The sequence below is a fragment of the Rattus norvegicus genome, chromosome 2 (assembly GCF_036323735.1).
Source record: "Rattus norvegicus strain BN/NHsdMcwi chromosome 2, GRCr8, whole genome shotgun sequence".
Lineage (NCBI taxonomy): Eukaryota > Metazoa > Chordata > Mammalia > Rodentia > Muridae > Rattus > Rattus norvegicus.
In genome coordinates this window covers 198395032-198413121 of record NC_086020.1, presented here as the reverse complement: position 1 = coordinate 198413121, position 18090 = coordinate 198395032, and the positions used below count along the sequence as shown (strand labels likewise).

Below are 18090 nucleotides of genomic sequence, written 5' to 3'. Positions count from 1 at the left end.
GAACTCAGAGATCTGCCTGCCTCTGCCTCCCAAGTGCTGGGATTAAAGGCTTGCATCACCACTATTACCATCTGGTTGATTGGTTGGTTGTTTTTAAAGATGGATTAAATTGGTCTGGAGTGCAGTCCAGGCATCAGATTTAAGTGTCTCCCCAGGCGATTTCTAGGTACAGCTGAGGTGAAAAAGAACCCTTAAAGGTAAACGTACTGGAGCCTTTTAGAGTCAAAATTGTGTGACAGCTGAGTGACAAAAGGAGAAGCTAGGTCCCCAGAAACCAGACAGTGGAACTTGGAACCATAGCTTAGCATTTTCCTCTGTCCTCTCTGTGAGTATCTGGGAGACCAGGCTACGAGAAATAGCTGTGGAGGTGCCTGCCGCCACAATCCTGCATTCCCAACCCCAAATTGGCAAGTGCTTAGTGACTTAAGGGAAAACAAAAGTCCTTTTGAAACTGTGACTCTTTGGAATCTTGGCTAGGAGGTTCCAGTAATTATACCTCACCACCAGCCCTGCCCTGCCCTGCCCACAGCGTTGGTAACTTACTCCAAGCCCAGAGCTGTGCTGAAGGTGGCCCTGTTCAAAAGGGACCTGACAGGAAAGGACTGTGCTGGGCTGTTTCTATGCCTTTGCCGCAGGTGGCTGTGCAGCTCATTTTGGGTTACGTAGCTTAGTAACTAGAGGTAACCTTCCTTTCCCTAACCCATCCCACTGGGTGAGAAAAAGAACAGTTGAGCAAGTGGGGAAAATGGACAGCTTGTGGGCCTCGGCTATGAGAGAAGCCATTAGCTTGGTTCACATGAAGAGGGGGACTCATTTTTTTCTCTCTTTTTTTCTTTTTTTTTCGGAGCTGGGGACCGAACCCGGGGCCTTGTGCTTGCTAGGCAAGCGCTCTACCACTGAGCTAAATCCCCAACCCCGGGGGACTCATTTTTTTGCAGCCTCTGGTGCTGCTTCTGCTTGGTCTGTGGCTGTTGCTGGAAGCACACCATCTTCACACTCAAGTTGAAGGATTCTTGTCCCTCCCCTAGCTGCTGAGGGTACAGTGACCCCCTGCGTCCCCTCTGGTTGTCGCCTTTGATTATTAAGTTTAGGGACGGTGTTCTGGTGAAGGGGGCAGGGCACAGAAAGTACATACAGTGCCTGCTCTAGAGGTGAGAGCAGCATAGTGACCCCCTCTGTGTGAGGGGGTGTGGCCAGCACCTGGGGTGGTGGGGTTGATTCACAGCCTTAGATGGCCATATCATTTTGAGTGAAAGCAGTTGTTATTTCCTGAGGAATTTGGGCATGTTTCCTAAATGAAGGAGATTTCAGGATCTGCCTCACATTTTGTGAGAAGCTGTGCCCCAGATTGAGTGTGGGACATTGACACAGGAAGAGCTGACTTTGGGAACTTGCAGTCCACAGGAGGAGGCTGGGGAAAGGGAGTAACAAAGAGTTGGTGCTAATACGGGGATGGGGATTCAGGGCTGTTAAAAACCTTGCTTCTACCCCCTGGTAGGTGAGGCAATTATACACACATCTCTTGTGATTTTTTAGTGTGTGTGTGTGTGTGTGTGTGTGTGTGTGTGTGTGAAAGCCAGCAGCTCATACCCTAACAGAGCATGCAGTAGGTTGAAGCAGGAGAAGTGTGTGAAAGCAAGGGGTGGTTGTGAGGTGTACAGACTTTCCACAGGGAACCAGGTCAGCAGAAATGGTGGATGTGAGTCTAGGAGGATGAAAGAGAAAAGGTTTGAGGTAAATGTGGGCCTAGAGAGCCTGGAGAGTTTGATGTGACAGGACGTGAAAAGGTAGGAGTGCTGGGAGATGAGGGAAATTGAGGCTGGCTAGTGAAAGGCCTGGATGACAGGTTAAAAGGGTTTGGCAGAAAATGGCTGGGTACCTGACCTGCAAACACACACGGAGAGTGGTCAGCAACTGTGGTGGGAGGAGTTAGCAGCTGGGTCAAGCTTAATTCTAGAAGAGTCTGGGAATAGGTTGGACCTTGGGATAGTGCCCTGGGCAGGTATACCTTGGAAGTTTTAGATACTTTTCCCCTGAATCTCAAAGTGGTCTGTCCTGCCAGGCTGACGTTCCCAGGGGAATGAAGATCAGGCAATCAGGGACGCGGTTCTGAAGAAACACCAGGCATGTGGTGAAGTTTGGCAGGGTTCAGGAAGGTCCGGCTGAGAAGCTGGGCGGAAGCTGGTGAGGAGGAGGAAGCTGTGTTTACAGGGAAGATCCCAGCAGTACGACTTCAGTACCAGGAAGTCTACAGCCACAGGATGACTCAGACCTGCATTCCCTATGCTCTGTTCTGCATGGCAACGTAACCCCACCACAGCTCTTGCCTGTGTTGAATGGGTGAGGTACTGATGCTTAGCTGGACGCAGGGCAGACTTCCTGACAACCACTGCAAACCATGTGAGCTGGAAATATGGAGGTGGGGAAAGGTTATGGACTGAAGGGCGTGTTGACGCTGGTGGGACTTCAAGATGAAGGCTCTCATGAACTGGTTTGCCTGGCTTGGGTGGAAGAAAGAATTGCCACCCATTGGCTGGGTAGGTAGGTAAATCTGGATTAGGGGATCCCCATAGGCCTGGCCCAGTATAAGGCGGTGACTCTAAAATTATGCCAAGACCTGCGTCTTACAGAATATAAGTGAGCATCCATGGTCACGTGGTACTTGATTGTTAATTTGGGGATTTATTTTGTTCATTTTTGGAAGTCAACAACCTCACACTGTTGAAGGGCTGCATTCAGAAGAGCCCACTTTCTAGGTCCGAGGAAGACTGCAGGAGATTGGAGAGTTCTGCTGGATTTTTGTTGATTTCTATGACAATTTTCTGTGTGTTTCTTCTCTGTGCCTGTCAGATACACCACATGATTAGGACATCCTGCTTGTGTAGTTCTTTGAATCCATCTAACTTTATGATGTAAAGATATTCATACAATTAAAAAAATTCTTCAAGAACAGTATTAATGGTTGTATTTCATTGTGTTCATTTAAACATCCCCCTGATGTTGGGCCTTTCATGTTTTCAAATTTCCTGTGGTAAACATTGCAGTACTGAACAACTTTGTGGGTATTTTTCTGACAACCCTTTTATTTAGAACAGATTAATGATTCCTAAGCCCTGAGGAAATCCCTAGAGGTTGCCACGAGGTTTTCTGGGTCCCCCTACCTTCCTGAGCCCTGATTCAGAAAGGTACAACCTTTCCTTTTGTTCTTTCTCTTTCTTTCCACATGTGTTTCCCTTTTCCTGTCCTCTTCCAGACAGTTGAGAGTTACAACTTGCACACTCTGGGGCTTTCCCTTTAAACACTAATAAAATTATTTTTGAGTTTAAAAAAAAAAGAAATACTTGTTGGAAGTGGGTCACTGGGTCAATCAGTGAAACTTATTGAGATTCTTTATATTTTGCTGAATGGTTCTTAGATTATATTAGTGTTTATGGCCACATAATGCATGTCCCAGTTCAGTACACCCTCACCTGTATCCAGTGCTTAATAAGAATAAGGTATCTTCTTGTTCTAATTTTTAGTCTTACTGATTCTCTGTGAGCTGGACCCCCCCTCCCCAGTTGTTCTCCTGAGTTTATGGAGGCCACTTGTAGGTTTTTTTAAATTAGAGTTTTCATCTTTTTTTCATTTCTTTTTTGAAATTCTGGGGGTTGCCTTCACATGTAAGGCAGCCAGATACTGCCACTGAGCCCACAACCCCAGCCCAAGGCAATAGTTTTAAAGTTTATTCTAGTATAGTGGATAGGAGACTCCCTGGAGACCACATCGGATGCAGACAGAGAGTGGGGAGAAGAGGGGAGGGAGATGGTGGGGTGACCTGACAGCAGCCGCACAGACAACTTTAGAGCAGTTGGGTGAGGGGGTAAAAGGCTCCCCTAAGGGAGAGAATAGGGAAGGGACCAATTGCTGCTCATAAGGTAATCACTTTCATCGAGGAGACACATTCCTTTACAGGTCTCCTTTAGGAAGGACTGCTCCTTGGAGACAGGAATGCTTGTTTGAGAGGGTGTCTGTGGCCCTATTCAAACAGCCCAAATTCACTTAACCCACAAGGAGAATCAATGTGTTGGCAATAGGGAACCCAGGCCAAAGCAATCTTAATTACGGGACAGACACAATTCTAGGCACTTATAATTATCTCATTTATCTTCATCAGAGCAGGTGTAGGAGTCAAAGTTAACCTGTAAAACCCAGAGAGAGGTTTACCATCAGTCAGGAAGTAGGTGGAGATGTCTGAATTTGAACTTAGGCATTCTGGCTAGTCTAACCTCAACATAGAAATTAATGTGGGATGGTGAACCAGCTTTGAAGGGCACACCCTGCCTGTCAATGTCTGATAGAAGGAAACAAACTTCAGGTGGGAAGGTGGAGAATTCAGGGGCAGGGCTTCTGCTTAAAACGGATTCTGGGACCCTAATAATAGCTACCTGACTTTGTGCCAGGCATTGTGCAAAGGATATTTACATTCAGTCCTCAGTAACTTCTTTGGATGAGGTGTTGTCATTACCTCATCCTATTTTACTGATGAGGAAGCTGACACACAGAAATCACCCAAGACCAAAGGGCCAAGGCAAGGCCAACCCTGGCTGGGAGGCTGCCCACGTGGCGAAAGGGAACAGGGAACACGGTGGGGGCGTGGCCAGGAGGCCGGAGGCGTGGCCGAACGGGGCGTGGCCGCGGACTTGGCGGGGCCTGGGGTAGGCGAGATTGGCGCGCAGCCCGGAAGATTACGGCGGGGGGTCGCACCTGTTGCGTGACTCCCCGGTAGCCCGGCCACGGGAGTCGGATCCCTAATTGATACCCAGAAAGTGGTGAAAAAGCCCTGGGCGAATTCCGGGTCCGGTTTTCTGGGGAGCACGTGGTCTGTTTCCTCTTGAGTGCGGGCTTGGGGTCGCGACTCCGGGGTCTCCTGAGGTCATTCTGGCCGCTGAAATCGGTGGGAGCCCGCCCCCGACCAGCTGGCCATTTTGAAAACCTGCCTTCCTTCCAGCTTCTCAGTGCGGGTGCAGGGGCCAGTGTGCGACTTCGCCCCGGTGGGGGCCCTCTCCCCTCCTCAGCCGGGCTTCCTCGCTGTGCAGACTCTCGTAGGCAGCCTTCGTGGTGCCCCTCGGGACTCGGGCAGTATGGCCTCTGGTAAGTGTGTGGCGCGTGTGTTGGTGATAAAGGGTCTCCAGGACAGAGGTGCCTTGGTCGGGTGGTAAGTGGGTGGTCTTGACAATGCCTGTAAAACCTAGGGGATATGAAGAGCCTCTAGAAGGATCCAGGGAAGTAGACCTTGAGTGTGCAGGCAGAGGGACAAGTCTGAGTAGGCTGGGGTCTTTCCCACCGACCTCAGACAAGACCCTGCCTCCTACTCTTCCTATCTTCCTAGGAGGCAGCTTCTGCCGGTCAGTGGAATTTTCCCAAGACAGGCCCCTCCCTCCTGGGCTCGAATTCTCAGTTTTGCCTCCTCCCGGAGCTGGGCTGTCCCTAGAGCAGGGGTCAGATGGAGAAGAAAAGAGGGGGGCTCTGGGTTTTCATGAGTACGCTTGCTCCGTCCCTGGAGGAAATGGATTTTGAGCTTGGAGAAGCTCAGGCGGTATTCTTGCCTATTATTTTTCTCGCTGGCTGCCTGGACCAGCCCCGCCTGGACTTTGGCTTCTTTGCCTTGAAGCTTTGGCAAAGTATGAGGGTTCCAGAGGTGGGGTGAGGGTGGTAAAGAGCTGAGAACTGGCGCTGCTGCATCTCTTTTTCTCTGCACCCCCACCCCAGTCCTAGCCACCATCAGACACGGCACTCCAGAGACTGGAGTGGGAAGGGAGGGATAAGGGGCAGGATGGAGGCCCCACTCCCCGAGGTTGCCTAGACAACATCAGAAATCGTGGCCAGGGCCTCTTCCGCCTGCGGGGCGCTGCTTCCTGCATCAGTCACTCCCGCTGGGGGCGGGGCGGAGGAAGGGGTTGGATGTGGGAGAGCTTGGCCCCAGCTGGTGAGGTTCCTCCGCTGTCGCCTTGGCCCCAGCCATGGCATCCTATCCTGGCCCAGGCAAGTCCAAGGCCAAATATCCCTTTAAGAAGCGGGCCAGCCTGCAAGCTTCCGCTGCCGCTCCAGGTGAGAGTTCTTGGCTTCAGGCATGGGCTCCCCCTCCTCTTGTCCAGGCCATTGAATGCCTCTGAGAAGGCCCCCCTTCTGCAGCACCCTCTCTGCAATGATGCCTCTCGACCTCGGTTCCAGGGCTGACTGGCTGGCTTGGTGGCGCAGGGAGGGAAATGGGAGGGGGTGCCTAGGTTTCCATGTCAGGGATGCTGCCCTCCCGTAACAAGGAGTAGGTGTGAATGTGGGTGCAGAAGCGGTGTATATGCACACGTGTCCGCTTGTGCAGATGCTGCGTGTGAAGTGTATGTGAATGGAGTGTGTGTGGGGGTGTGGGACTGACTGCGGACTGGCTACTCTGATTGGTGCCTGTGCCTATACCAGGCAGGCTCGGACTCTACTTGCCTTTCCTTATTCTTTCCCAGACCCTAGATCTAGCACTCCCTCACTGGTGAGTGGGGGTGGCGGGGGTCTGACATATGGGGTCGTGTATTGCTAGCACATACACCAGAGCTGGGGCTCCATTGCCAGTATCTGTGCTGTTTGCTTGTTCCTGGTCTGTGTTGTGAGTCTCTTCAGGGGTGTGGGGAGTCCTTGGGATGGCTGGCGGGCTGTGCACGCTGCACCCTTCCCTTTGGTTTACTAATGGGGCTAGGTGGACATCTCTGCACCATTTACAGCTGGTCGTGTAGTCCATCCAGCTGAGGACTTAGCTACTAGAGATCGTGCTTCCAGGGGTGTGTGACTGTCAGCAGTTCTCAAGTGTAATGGCTAAAGAAAGACCTTTTGGTGATTGATTGGATATTATTAACCCCTTATAGCTGCCCGTATTTACACCCTGACTGGCCTCTAGCTATTCTTACACTGCGGAATATACCTGTCTAGGCTTTGTACGGTACTGAGATATGTTCTCTGTGCTTGGATCTGTTTTCTAGGTGAATGCCCTGGGGCTAGCTCTGTGCTGGTTACTCTGTTGCTGAACCAGAGACCCTTAGGTGCTTAGACCATGAGAGCATATTGTCCTTGGGGTCAAAGCCTAGGGAAGCAGCCTTGATAATGAATGAGGAGGCCTGGAGTCAAGGTGATGGACTAAGCACCAGAATCCTGGAGCTGACGGAGTGGCCCCCTTTGGCTTTCGCCTGTATGTGTGTATATATGGTGTTGTAAATGCCGAGTTTTGGCACGGGTTCAGGGAGATGGTCGTGGCCCCGGGAGAGTGGAGGCTCTCACTGTGTCTCACCTCTGGTGAGTCCCAAGTAATTTTTTACAGTCATGTGGCAGACTAGGAGAATGATTCTGGCTGCTGGGACCCTTCCTACTCACCTAACACTTCTCTGTAGGTCCAGGGCTACCTCATAGGAAAGGGTTTAAAATGAGTGCCTTATCCTCATTTCTGCGGCTCTGTGGTCTGCCTTCAGGGGTTTTGGAAATAGTTGGTGGCTTGGCTCTTTGGGAAGCTGAGGCAGGAGGATCATGGCTCAGACACTTAGACACTTAGACTCCTGCCTAGAAGTAAAAGTAGAAAAGGACGAGGATATAGCCCAGTAGTAGAGGACCTCTCTAGCTTACACAAGGCCTCAGGCATGGTCTTGGTAAAGCAAAAGAGAGTAAACAAAGCCCCCAAAGGGTCTGGAACTGTGTTTAAGAAGCCTCTGGATTCCTTTTTGTTTGTTTGGTCTTTGAGACAGGGTTTCTTTGTGTAGCCCTGGCTGTGCTGGAACTCACTCTGTAGACCAGGCTGGCCTGGAACTCACAAAGATCTGCCTGCCCTTGCCTACTGAGTGCTGGGATTAAAGGTGTGTGCTGTCACCACCTGGCCTAGGATCTGAACCCTGGGTTCCGTGGGTAGGTGTTGATCTTTGCTTTTTCCTCCTATTCTGCTCTCCTGCAAGGGAGAAGTAGCATCACCTCATCCCTGCAGAGTTCCTTTCTCCTCAGTGCGCTTCCCTTCTTACCAGCCCTAACCCTGCCCTGGGCTCAGAGACCTTCTCATCCTCTTCACTGAAGAGCCCCCAGTGGGAGGTGCTTTGAGGGTCCCAGGCACCCCCAGGCTGTCCTGTGGGCTGAGGGCTCTCACCTAAGCTTTATAGAACACTTGTAGGACATTCCCCTGTGAGTCCTGGGGCTGTGGCCAGGTAGGACAAGGCTACTTGTCACCCACTGATAGCCTGGGTCCAGAGGTTCAGAGAAGCAAGTAAACAAAGGCAGAGTCCTATGTGTCTTCCAAATGCTGTTCCCATATTCCAAGGTGCTCTTTCTGAACAGGCTGTTCTCACCCTGACATTTGCCTTGGAACTGCTAGGAAGCCTCCGTAACTATCTCCTACCCACATTAGACCAGTGGTCCATACCAGGCAGCTCCTGTGTAGCAAAGACCTTGTCTCTCTTGCAGAGTCCATAGTCAGGGCCCAAAAGACAGTGGTGGGCAGAGGAAGCTGTCCTGAGCCTGCAGGGCTCAGGGGAGGGTTGCTGGTTTCCCTCTGTGTCTCTCCTCCTACTCTTTGGCCAGCCAGGCTGTGTCCACTTTCTGTCCCCTAGGGCTGTGGTTTTAAGGAGACTTGGCCCCTCCCCTGCCAGGCTGCCTTGGCCACATCAGCTTGTCTTGTTTGTCCCTATCAAGACCCTGGATCTGGGTGGCCTCGCTGGCATGGAAGAGGTTAACGTGCTGCTACAATTCTCATCTCTCAACTCCTGCTCCTTCTCTGGATTTCTGAACTCCCTGAGCTCTCCCAGTCCCCTACATGTGGCCACCTCAGGGTCTCCCCCGCTTATAGCTGCACTTGGTACAGCCCATGCCAGCCCCTGAGCCGTCCTGGGGGACTGGCTGCAGCTTCACAAGGCAAACAGGCAGGCAAGGGGCGCAGGGCTGCTGAGCAGTACACTCTTGAACTCTCCAGTAGGGACCAAGGCAAGTAGGTAGCTGGGTTCTGACCTAGGGTGAGGACCCCTCTTGTCCAGTGTTGGGACTGTACCTGGAGTCTAGGAAGTGGGTACAAAGACCTTAGGGCATAATGCCCGAGTCCTTTTCTAAGCCAGTGGAGGTGGGGGAGAGGGTTCTGGAGAGATGGGTCTTCTACAGCTGGCAGGAAGAACCAAATGGTCTGTGGAAAGCTCCAGCAAGAGGAGGTTGAGACTGTTGAAGGACTCTGGGAGGTTCCTTCCTGGTGGGCTAGCAGTGTAGGCAGCCCAGGAGGCTAGCAGCTTCTGACCTTCAATGTTAGCCTTGTGGTAGGGCCCATGGAGAGGTCTGCCCTTTGGGGAATAGAAAAAAATCCCTGGCTTCCAACTCTCCCTTTCCCAGGGCCCTCCATGAGGCCTCCAGCCTAGATCCTAAGGCCTCCAAGTGGCACAGACTACAGCAGCTCCCTTTGGAGGACTGGCCAGTTGTGGGACAGGTAGTGTAGGATCAGTCCTCATCTTGGCAGCTCCAGGATCCTGGAGAGAACAGGCCTCCAGTGGGACACCAGGTTCCTTGCCAACCAGGCCCTCTTCTTGAGAGTTGCTTCTCGGGGGTAAATCTGACCCTGGGTTCGTACCCTAGAAATTGATGATCCTTAATGATCCTTAGTATGGCCACTAAGCGAGCGTCCTGAATAAGTGCTTGTTGTGTGCATGCATGTGTGATGTGTGCATGCATGCGCGTGTGTGTGCATGCGTGTGTGTATACATGTGTGTATGTACATCCCTTTTTGGAAATAGTCATAGGCAGATAAATTCTCCTGATAGAAAGGAGTGGGCTGCTCCCACCTCAAGTTGCAGAGTTGGCTGGAACCATTTGGTCCACAGGCAGGCCCAGGACCTCATCCCTGAGCCTGGGGTGGTGAAGGGCCTCTGTGTAGATGTGGATGAAAACTCTGAGGTGCCCCATATGACTGGCTCTTCTGTCTCAGTGGAATTATTGTCCAATGTCTATGCCCTGGGTTTTAATAGGGTCTGGCACCAGGGTGGGGAGGGGCTCTTGGTTTTCAGAGAAGCATCCAGGCCCTGTCCCTGCTCCCCTTGACCTTGGGACTACTGTCTCTGCAGAAGCTCGAAGTGGTCTGGGGGCCTCTCCACTGCAGTCTGCCCGATCCCTGCCAGGCACCGCCCCCTGCCTTAAGCATTTCCCGCTCGACCTTCGCACGTCTATGGATGGCAAATGCAAGGAGATCGCTGAGGTAGCACCCTTTTACCTCCTCACCTCAAACTCTGCCTCTGTTGCTATACCCTCTACCTCAGCCACCTCTCATCTTGGGACATCCTCTTGGCAGGGACAGTGCTTGACTGGCCCTGATGCTCAGACTTTTCTGGGAACCCTGGTTCCTGCCTTCACCCTTTGCCCAGGCTCTGCAGGGGAGGACGGGGCAGAGGTCTTGACGGGCCACCTGACCTTCCTCCTCTCCCGCCCTGGTACCAGGAGTTGTTCAGCCGCTCACTGGCTGAGAGTGAGCTCCGTAGCGCCCCTTATGAGTTCCCGGAGGAAAGCCCCATCGAGCAGCTAGAGGAGCGGAGGCAGCGGCTGGAGCGCCAGATCAGCCAGGATGTCAAGTGAGTCTATTACTGTCCCTTCCCTGTCCCCTCTCCTGTTGTCTCTTTGAGGTCTGCCTGGAAGGCAGCATAGAGCACATTCTTGGGAACCAGACTACTGCTGGATCCATCTTCCTGTAGGCTCTGAGTCTACTGGATAACTTACTTCTGGAGCTGTTTTCTCATCTCTGAAGTGGGGTGAGAACAGCCCAGGGTGTACAAGCAGGCCCATGGACCACATAGGATACTATGTAGACAGAAGCTGGCACTGTGCTGGGGCCTGAATGCTGCAGCCACTGCTTTTGCTCTACCAGACCTTACTCCTCCCACCTTTAGGCTGGAGCCAGATATTCTGCTTCGGGCCAAGCAAGATTTCCTGAAGACAGACAGTGATTCGGACTTACAGTAAGGAGGGCAGAGGGGCATGCGCAGATGGTATGGGGATGGGTCTGTACCATGGCTGTCTCTGACCCATTTTTAATCTCTCTTTCCTATAGGCTGTACAAGGAGCAAGGAGAGGGACAGGGGGACAGGGGTCTTTGGGAACGTGATGTGGTACTGGAACGGGAATTTCAGCGGGTCATCATTTCTGGGGAGGAGAAGTGTGGGGTGAGTGTGGAGTGAAGCCTTAAGTTTGCACCCATGTGATCTAGAGGGTTCTGGCCTGGGGGACTGGTGGGAGCTGGAGAGGGTATTTCCTTTTCTGGTGCCTGGAGTAGCAGAGGTTTCGGGTTCACTGATTGGGTGGGACCAGAGAAGGCTGGAGGTTCCTGGATTTGAGGCCTTTGGGGCTGGGGGGTAGGCAGTGTGAGGGCTGGGCAAGGAAGTGACATGGCACAGAGACCAAAGGAAGTGGCTGTTTGTCCTTGTCTTCAGGTGCCATTCACAGACCTCTTAGATGCAGCCAAAAGTGTGGTTCGAGCACTGTTCATCCGGGAGAAGTACATGGCCCTATCGCTGCAGAGCTTCTGTCCCACCACCCGCCGTTACCTGCAGCAGCTGGCGGAAAAACCCCTGGAGACTCGAACCTATGAACAGAGTCCTGATACCCCTGTGTCTGCCGGTGGGAGCTCCCATCCCTCTCCAACCCCAACTGTCCTGGGTGTCTAGGCTTGGAGCCTAAGCACTTCTGCCCTGTCTTCATCTCCCCGACCTCTCACCCCAGGCTCTTCCTAGCTTCTTGACATCCAGGAGGGTGGAGGGTGGGGACCAGAGCTACTCTTGGGGCTTCTGATGTACCTTGTCCTTTATGGAGCCTGTAGACTGGGCAACTGCTGGCCGTGAAGCTCCTAGTCTTGATTCCTCCTCTTCTTTGCAGATGCCCCAGTGCACCCCCCTGCGCTGGAACAGCACCCATATGAGCACTGTGAGCCAAGCACCATGCCTGGGGACCTGGGCTTGGGTCTGCGCATGGTACGTGGTGTGGTACATGTCTACACCCGCAGGGACCCTGATGAGCAGTAAGTGTGGTGTCGTGTGTTGGGGTACACCATATGGAGTAATGCATTGGCTTGGGAGGGGCCAGGGGCCTTGCTTGGCTTGCTCTCCTCACCCAAGCTTCCTGTGTGTTAGCTGTCCAGAGGTGGAGCTTCCATACCCTGACCTACAGGAATTTGTAGCTGATGTCAATGTGCTGATGGCCCTGATTATCAATGGTCCCATGTAAGTTTCTGCCTGTCCCTTCAGCTCGTCTCACAGCCCAGATTCTCTAGCCCCAGCCCTGCCCTGCCCTGCCCCAGACAACTGTCACCTTGTCTCCTGCCACTCCCTGGTCACCTACTCCTAGTTGGCTGCCCTCTTGGCTGCCCTTATTCTGTGTGTTCCGGTCTTCAACTAACCCAGGAGCATTCACCCGAGCCTCTCTCTTCCTGTCCAGAAAGTCATTCTGCTACCGCCGGCTTCAGTACCTGAGCTCCAAGTTCCAGATGCACGTTTTGCTCAATGAGATGAAGGAGCTGGCTGCTCAGAAGAAAGTGCCACACCGGGACTTCTACAATATCCGTAAGGTGGGCCTCAGCTCGTGGCTCTGTGCCTTCCTGTTGTCCCTCCCACTGCCGCTAGCATTCAATATGAAAGCCCTTTTATACCTACGGCTTGGGCCATGGGCCCTTCCTTTAAAAGTGAAAATTTTATTTCATTTTAATGTAATTTTTTGTAATTAATGCGATTTAATGTAATAGAAATTTAAAATTTAAAAATACAGAATAAGTTTTTATTACATTTTAATTAATTTGTGGATGTGGGCAACTGGAAACAGAGGAGCTTACCAGGAGTCACTTCTCTTCTCCTACCATGTGGGTCCTGAGGCTCTTGACTTTCTCAGGTTTGGTGGCAGGTGCCTTTACCTACTGAGCTGACTCTCCCAAACTTTCCATTTGTGTGTGTGTGTGTGTGTGTGTGTATATATATATGATATGTGTATGTGTGTGCATGTGCGCTTATGATATGTATGTGTATGCATGTTTGCAAGTATGTGTGTGTATATGATATGTGTGCATGTGTGTATGTGTGTGTGTATGCATGTTTGCAAGTATGTGGTCGTGTGTGTGTATACATATGATATGTGTATGTGTGTGCATGTGCGCCTATGATATGTATGTGTATGCATGTTTGCAAGTATGTGTGTGTGTATATGATGTGTGTGCGTGTGTGAATGATATGTGTGCGTGTGTGTATGTGTGTGTGTGTATGCATGTTTGCAAGTATGTGGTCGTGTGTGTGTGTGTGTGTGTGTGTGTGCGTGTGTGTGCTTGTGTATGCATGTATACATGTGTAGTAGGAAACCAAAGTTGACATTGGGTATCTTCCACCTTCTGTATTGAGGCAGAGTTTCTTCCTTAACCCAGTTTCAACCCAGACTTTGCTGTTGGTTAGTCTGGCTCACCAGCTTCTCTTCTGTACCTCCTCTGCCTTCCTCATATTAAGATGATAGGCAGGCTGCTGCATGTGCTTGGCTTTTATGTGGGTTCAGTGGATCCCAGCTGCAGTCCTCATATTTGTATAGCAAACAAACACAGATGGCGGAGCCATCTCCCCAGTCCCAAGGCCTACCCTTGGTTGGACACAGCAGTCCTTCTCTACCGCAGGTGGACACACACATCCATGCCTCGTCCTGCATGAACCAGAAGCATCTGCTGCGCTTCATCAAGCGGGCGATGAAGCGGCATCTGGAGGAGATCGTGCATGTGGAGCAGGGCCGAGAGCAGACGCTGCGAGAAGTCTTCGAGAGCATGAACCTCACTGCCTACGACTTAAGTGTGGACACGCTGGATGTGCACGCGGTCTGTCCCGTGGGATGGGCTGGGGTGTTGGTCAGTACTGGGGCCAGGGATCAGGGGTGACCTAGGCCTTCCCATCTCCTCCAGGACAGGAATACCTTTCATCGATTTGACAAATTCAATGCCAAATACAACCCTATTGGGGAGTCTGTCCTCCGAGAGATCTTCATAAAAACTGACAACAAGATTTCTGGGAAGTACTTTGCTCACATCATCAAGGTATGGAGACCATTCTCCCCTGCTGAGCTAGAGCCCACGTGTAGGAGGGCTCAAGGGACAGGAGGAGGGAAGTGAGAGGCCTGATGAGACATGTGGTGGGTACACGGGGCAGGGAGGAACCTAGGTGTCGTTGCTTCTGGTGTCTAGGAGGTGATGTCAGACCTGGAGGAGAGCAAATACCAGAATGCAGAGCTCCGGCTGTCCATCTACGGGCGTTCGAGAGACGAGTGGGACAAGCTGGCCCGCTGGGCAGTGAACCACAGAGTGCACTCGCCCAATGTCCGCTGGCTGGTGCAGGTGCCCCGCCTCTTGTGAGTGTCCCTTAGAGTGGAGTGGAAGCTCCATAGGTGTACAAGGGGCCAGGGCCTACCTCCTGCTCAACTGAGCGGCCGAGCCTTCAGTGCTGAACACTCTGAGTGCCAGGACAGGTCTCCCAGGCCAACCCACAGTTGGTCCAGCCTGGTTTGTCTGGATGTCCCACTCTCCCACTGTGGTTCAGATGCACCCTGGTGCTTCTCCTGACAGCTTTGACTCCTACTGGCCTGCTGTTGGCCCTGACCTGCATATGTTTGTCCCCTGTCTCCCTGCAGTGATGTATACCGCACCAAGGGCCAGCTGGCCAACTTCCAAGAGATGCTGGAGAACATCTTCCTGCCACTGTTTGAAGCTACTGTGCACCCTGCCAGCCACCCAGAGCTGCACCTCTTCCTGGAGCATGTGAGGGGTGGCATGGGCCGGGAGGGGCAGGATGCCTGGGCTCGGGCCCAGCCGTGGCTATGGGCCTGACCACCAGTTCTTTGCCAGGTGGATGGTTTTGACAGTGTGGATGATGAGTCTAAGCCAGAGAACCATGTCTTCAACCTGGAAAGTCCCCTCCCAGAAGCTTGGGTGGAGGAGGATAACCCTCCCTATGCCTACTACCTGTATTACACCTTCGCTAACATGGCCATGCTGAACCATCTGCGCAGGTGCTTACACCAGGAGTGTCGAACCCTTGCTCGCTGCGCTTTGAGTACCCTGAGCTGAGGTCACAAGTGCCCCGACACACACATTGCTCCTGCACCCAGACCGACAGACTCTTTTTCTGCCCTTAGACTTAGTTTTTCCATCCTTCCCTGTCAAGGGTCTGCCCTGTCTTCTCTCCTAGCTCCCCACTGCCTGTCACTAGCTGGAGTACACACATAGGAGTGATGTGGGATCTGGGGGGCAGGCGCGCTTAGGCGAGCCCAAGCTCTGGAGCTGACTCTGTCTTCATCCCCCTCAGGCAGAGAGGTTTCCACACGTTTGTGCTGAGGCCCCACTGTGGGGAGGCTGGGCCCATCCACCACCTGGTATCAGCCTTCATGCTGGCCGAGAACATCTCCCACGGGCTGCTTCTGCGAAAGGTCAGGGTCTACACCCCAGCCTCCACATGCAGCTGTTTGCCTTCCTGATCCTCCTCCTCCCCCAGCCATGAGATCAGATTCCTCCTTCCCAATATAATTAGCTCTTCCCACCCATCCTCTAGTTGGGGAGCCCAGCCCAGGACTCATCATTCTTATGTGGGACCTAGCCTGCACCCTCACACCCCCTTCCCCTAAGCCCCAGGACCAGCATGCAGGCCATCCCGCCCTCCCAGCATTGAGACCACCTGACAAGTCCTCCATTCCTCCTACCTGCCCAGGCCCCTGTCCTGCAGTACCTGTATTACCTGGCTCAGATTGGCATTGCCATGTCCCCACTCAGCAACAACAGCCTGTTCCTCAGCTACCACCGGAACCCTCTACCTGAGTACTTGTCCCGTGGCCTCATGGTCTCGCTGTCCACGGATGACCCCTTGCAGTTCCACTTCACCAAGGTCAGACCCAGGCCAGCGGGAGGGCAGCCAAGGCCGGGTGTCTGGGGGATACTGGGTGTCTCTGGGTTGGTGCTGCCCCCTTGCTGGTGGAACTTAGCAACTGTTAGCTAAGTCCTTGAGGGAGGGAGGGAGGGACTACAGGGCCTGATGCCTCCCTCAAGGAACCTGGCCTGTGCAGGAGCCCCTGATGGAGGAGTACAGCATCGCCACCCAGGTGTGGAAGCTCAGCTCCTGTGATATGTGTGAGCTGGCCCGAAACAGTGTGCTCATGAGCGGCTTCTCTCACAAGGTACGACACTGAACTTGCCTGGGGCTGGGCATCACCTTTCTCCCTTTGCACTTTGGGTCCTGTGATCATGATCTACTGCGTCTCTCCCTGATACCTACACCCCTGCAGGTGAAGAGCCACTGGCTGGGACCCAACTATACCAAGGAGGGCCCTGAGGGTAACGACATCCGCCGCACCAATGTGCCGGACATCCGAGTAGGCTACCGCTACGAGACCCTGTGCCAGGAGCTGGCGCTGATCACACAGGCCGTCCAAAGTGAGATGCTGGAGACCATCCCAGAGGAAGTGGGCATTGTCATGAGCCCTGGGCCGTAGGGAACCTGGCCTGAGCAGTGCGTGCCCCATCTCAGCGACTTGATTGTGTCTGTGATCAGACCCCTCCCACCTGGTGTGGTCTCTGCATGTCTCCGTGCTATGTCTCTGTCCTGCATGTCTTTGACCATGTCTTGCCTCTGGGCCACCTCAATGAAAGCCAAGTCCAAGAATCTGCTTCGTTATTGTCTCAGCTCAGGTGATACCTGATGGCTGAGATTTTAAAAGTTGGCCCTGCTAGTGACCCGTCCCAGAATCGTCAGAAGTCTGGCTGTCCTACGGTGTCTTCAGTGTCCACAGGGGCTTGGGATGGTTGTGTGGGGCTGGCCCCTTGAGCCCTGGAAGCCCAGGCTTTGGTTAGAGTTCAGGTTGAGTTTCTCTCCTGTGTGTGTGGCCTGGGGCAGGAGATCATTATATCTCTGCTGTGGCACTGGCTGCTCAGCCTCTGAAGCCCCAGCTGGTCTGTGCTGGGCAGAGCAGGACTTGGGCTCGCTCATGGCCCTGGAGGCTTGGCCTGAGGGGCTGGACCACCACTCATCAGCCTCCGGTTCCTCCCCAGTCCACGTGTTCCTTTGTTACCAACTCCCTTGTACCCCCATGTGAGGGGCAGCTGCCCTGAACCGTCTACAGTTGGAGGCTGCTGGAGTTGGAAGGTGCTGGGACTGTCACTAGCCCTGGAGATGGCACCTTCTTTGGGGTTTCCAGGTCTTTGACCAGACCCAGTTCCCAGCTCGCCTCCTGTGTTATGTTCTAGACAAGGTCTTTGCTATGAAGAACAGTGTTTCATATGACCCATTTTTCCTAGTGCATGAGAAATAAAAAGATTATTTAATTAATGCGGCACGTGAAGGTCTCTGTTGGTGGAGGGAGAGGAAGGGTGGCAGAGTGGTAAGACACTCTGGTGGAGTATCACATGGGCCGCTGTATAACAGGCCGTCAGTCCTGCCGACGCTTTTGAGCGCCCGGATTACAATGTATGCTGCCAGCCTGTGAGGTACAGCACATTCTGAGGTGCGTGGCATGGATGAAGTGGATTGTGTACACACTGAGGTGTCTATAGGAGAAGAGATCCCATTGAGCCTCACCCAGTTTGCCCCTTCTGAAGGGGTCTTGAGGCTCCAGGTCCACAGTGTATATTCTGGAAGGATGACACCCTTCCCACCTCGTGCCTCCTGTGTAGCCTCTTAGGACATCGAGGTAGATGGGGACATAAGTCCCTACATGGCTGGCTGAGGCATTTAGGGGGCCTGTTTAAGATGCTCTTCCCAGGTCCCTCCCTCAGGGGTTCTGACACAGGTAGTGGGTGTGGTGACAGATACACCTACCTGTCAGGTTGTAGTGCGTGGGTCTGGAGCTGCGTGTACTGGAGTCCATTGCTCACAGTGCACCTCCACCGAGTCTGTGATACAATGTGCAGAGCACCTTTTTGCCGTTAAGGTGGCTAGAACCTGCTGCCCGTGTAATGGAGGGGAGCAAAATGGACTCGGTAGCACAGGGTACTTACTACATAGGCAACAGATGCTTGCAACAGCTGCTGCTGGGTGGAGAGGGATTAGGGGCTGCTTGCCTCAGAATTGC

At 53.0% G+C, this 18090-nt stretch overlaps 1 protein-coding gene across 4 annotated transcripts; it reads left to right on the top strand.

The window, feature by feature from the left end:
* The first annotated feature begins 4607 nt into the window (after positions 1–4607).
* On the top strand, positions 4608–17355 carry Ampd2 (adenosine monophosphate deaminase 2). 4 transcript variants are annotated; one of them, XM_006233168.4, is made up of 19 exons: positions 4608–4697; positions 4991–5133; positions 10098–10228; positions 10468–10598; positions 10914–10982; positions 11075–11186; positions 11454–11640; positions 11896–12037; positions 12150–12239; positions 12454–12583; positions 13664–13858; positions 13943–14074; positions 14222–14385; positions 14665–14791; positions 14879–15042; positions 15339–15459; positions 15738–15911; positions 16090–16200; positions 16309–17348. In XM_006233168.4, exons 2-19 carry the CDS (start codon positions 5124–5126, stop codon positions 16513–16515), a joined length of 2397 nt encoding a protein of 798 aa, XP_006233230.4. In that variant the 5' UTR covers positions 4608–4697; positions 4991–5123; the 3' UTR covers positions 16516–17348. The 4 variants fall into 4 exon arrangements, with proteins under 4 accessions (XP_006233230.4, XP_006233231.1, XP_008759629.1 ...); XM_006233169.5 differs by lacking the exon at positions 4608–4697 and adding an exon at positions 4705–4861; NM_001101681.2 differs by lacking the exons at positions 4608–4697; positions 4991–5133 and adding an exon at positions 5955–6090 and having other exon boundaries at positions 16309–17355.
* Positions 17356–18090: the final 735 nt, after the last annotated feature.

Excerpts from the sequence above, each read along its gene's own strand:
- Ampd2 (NM_001101681.2), top strand. The coding sequence starts at position 6,003 with ATGGCATCCTATCCTGGCCCAGGCAAGTCCAAGGCCAAATATCCCTTT. Across the intron at positions 10,983-11,074 it reads GACAGTGATTCGGACTTACA|GCTGTACAAGGAGCAAGGAG; the intron begins GTAAGGAGGGCA and ends TCTTTCCTATAG. Across the intron at positions 14,075-14,221 it reads ACTTTGCTCACATCATCAAG|GAGGTGATGTCAGACCTGGA; the intron begins GTATGGAGACCA and ends TCTGGTGTCTAG.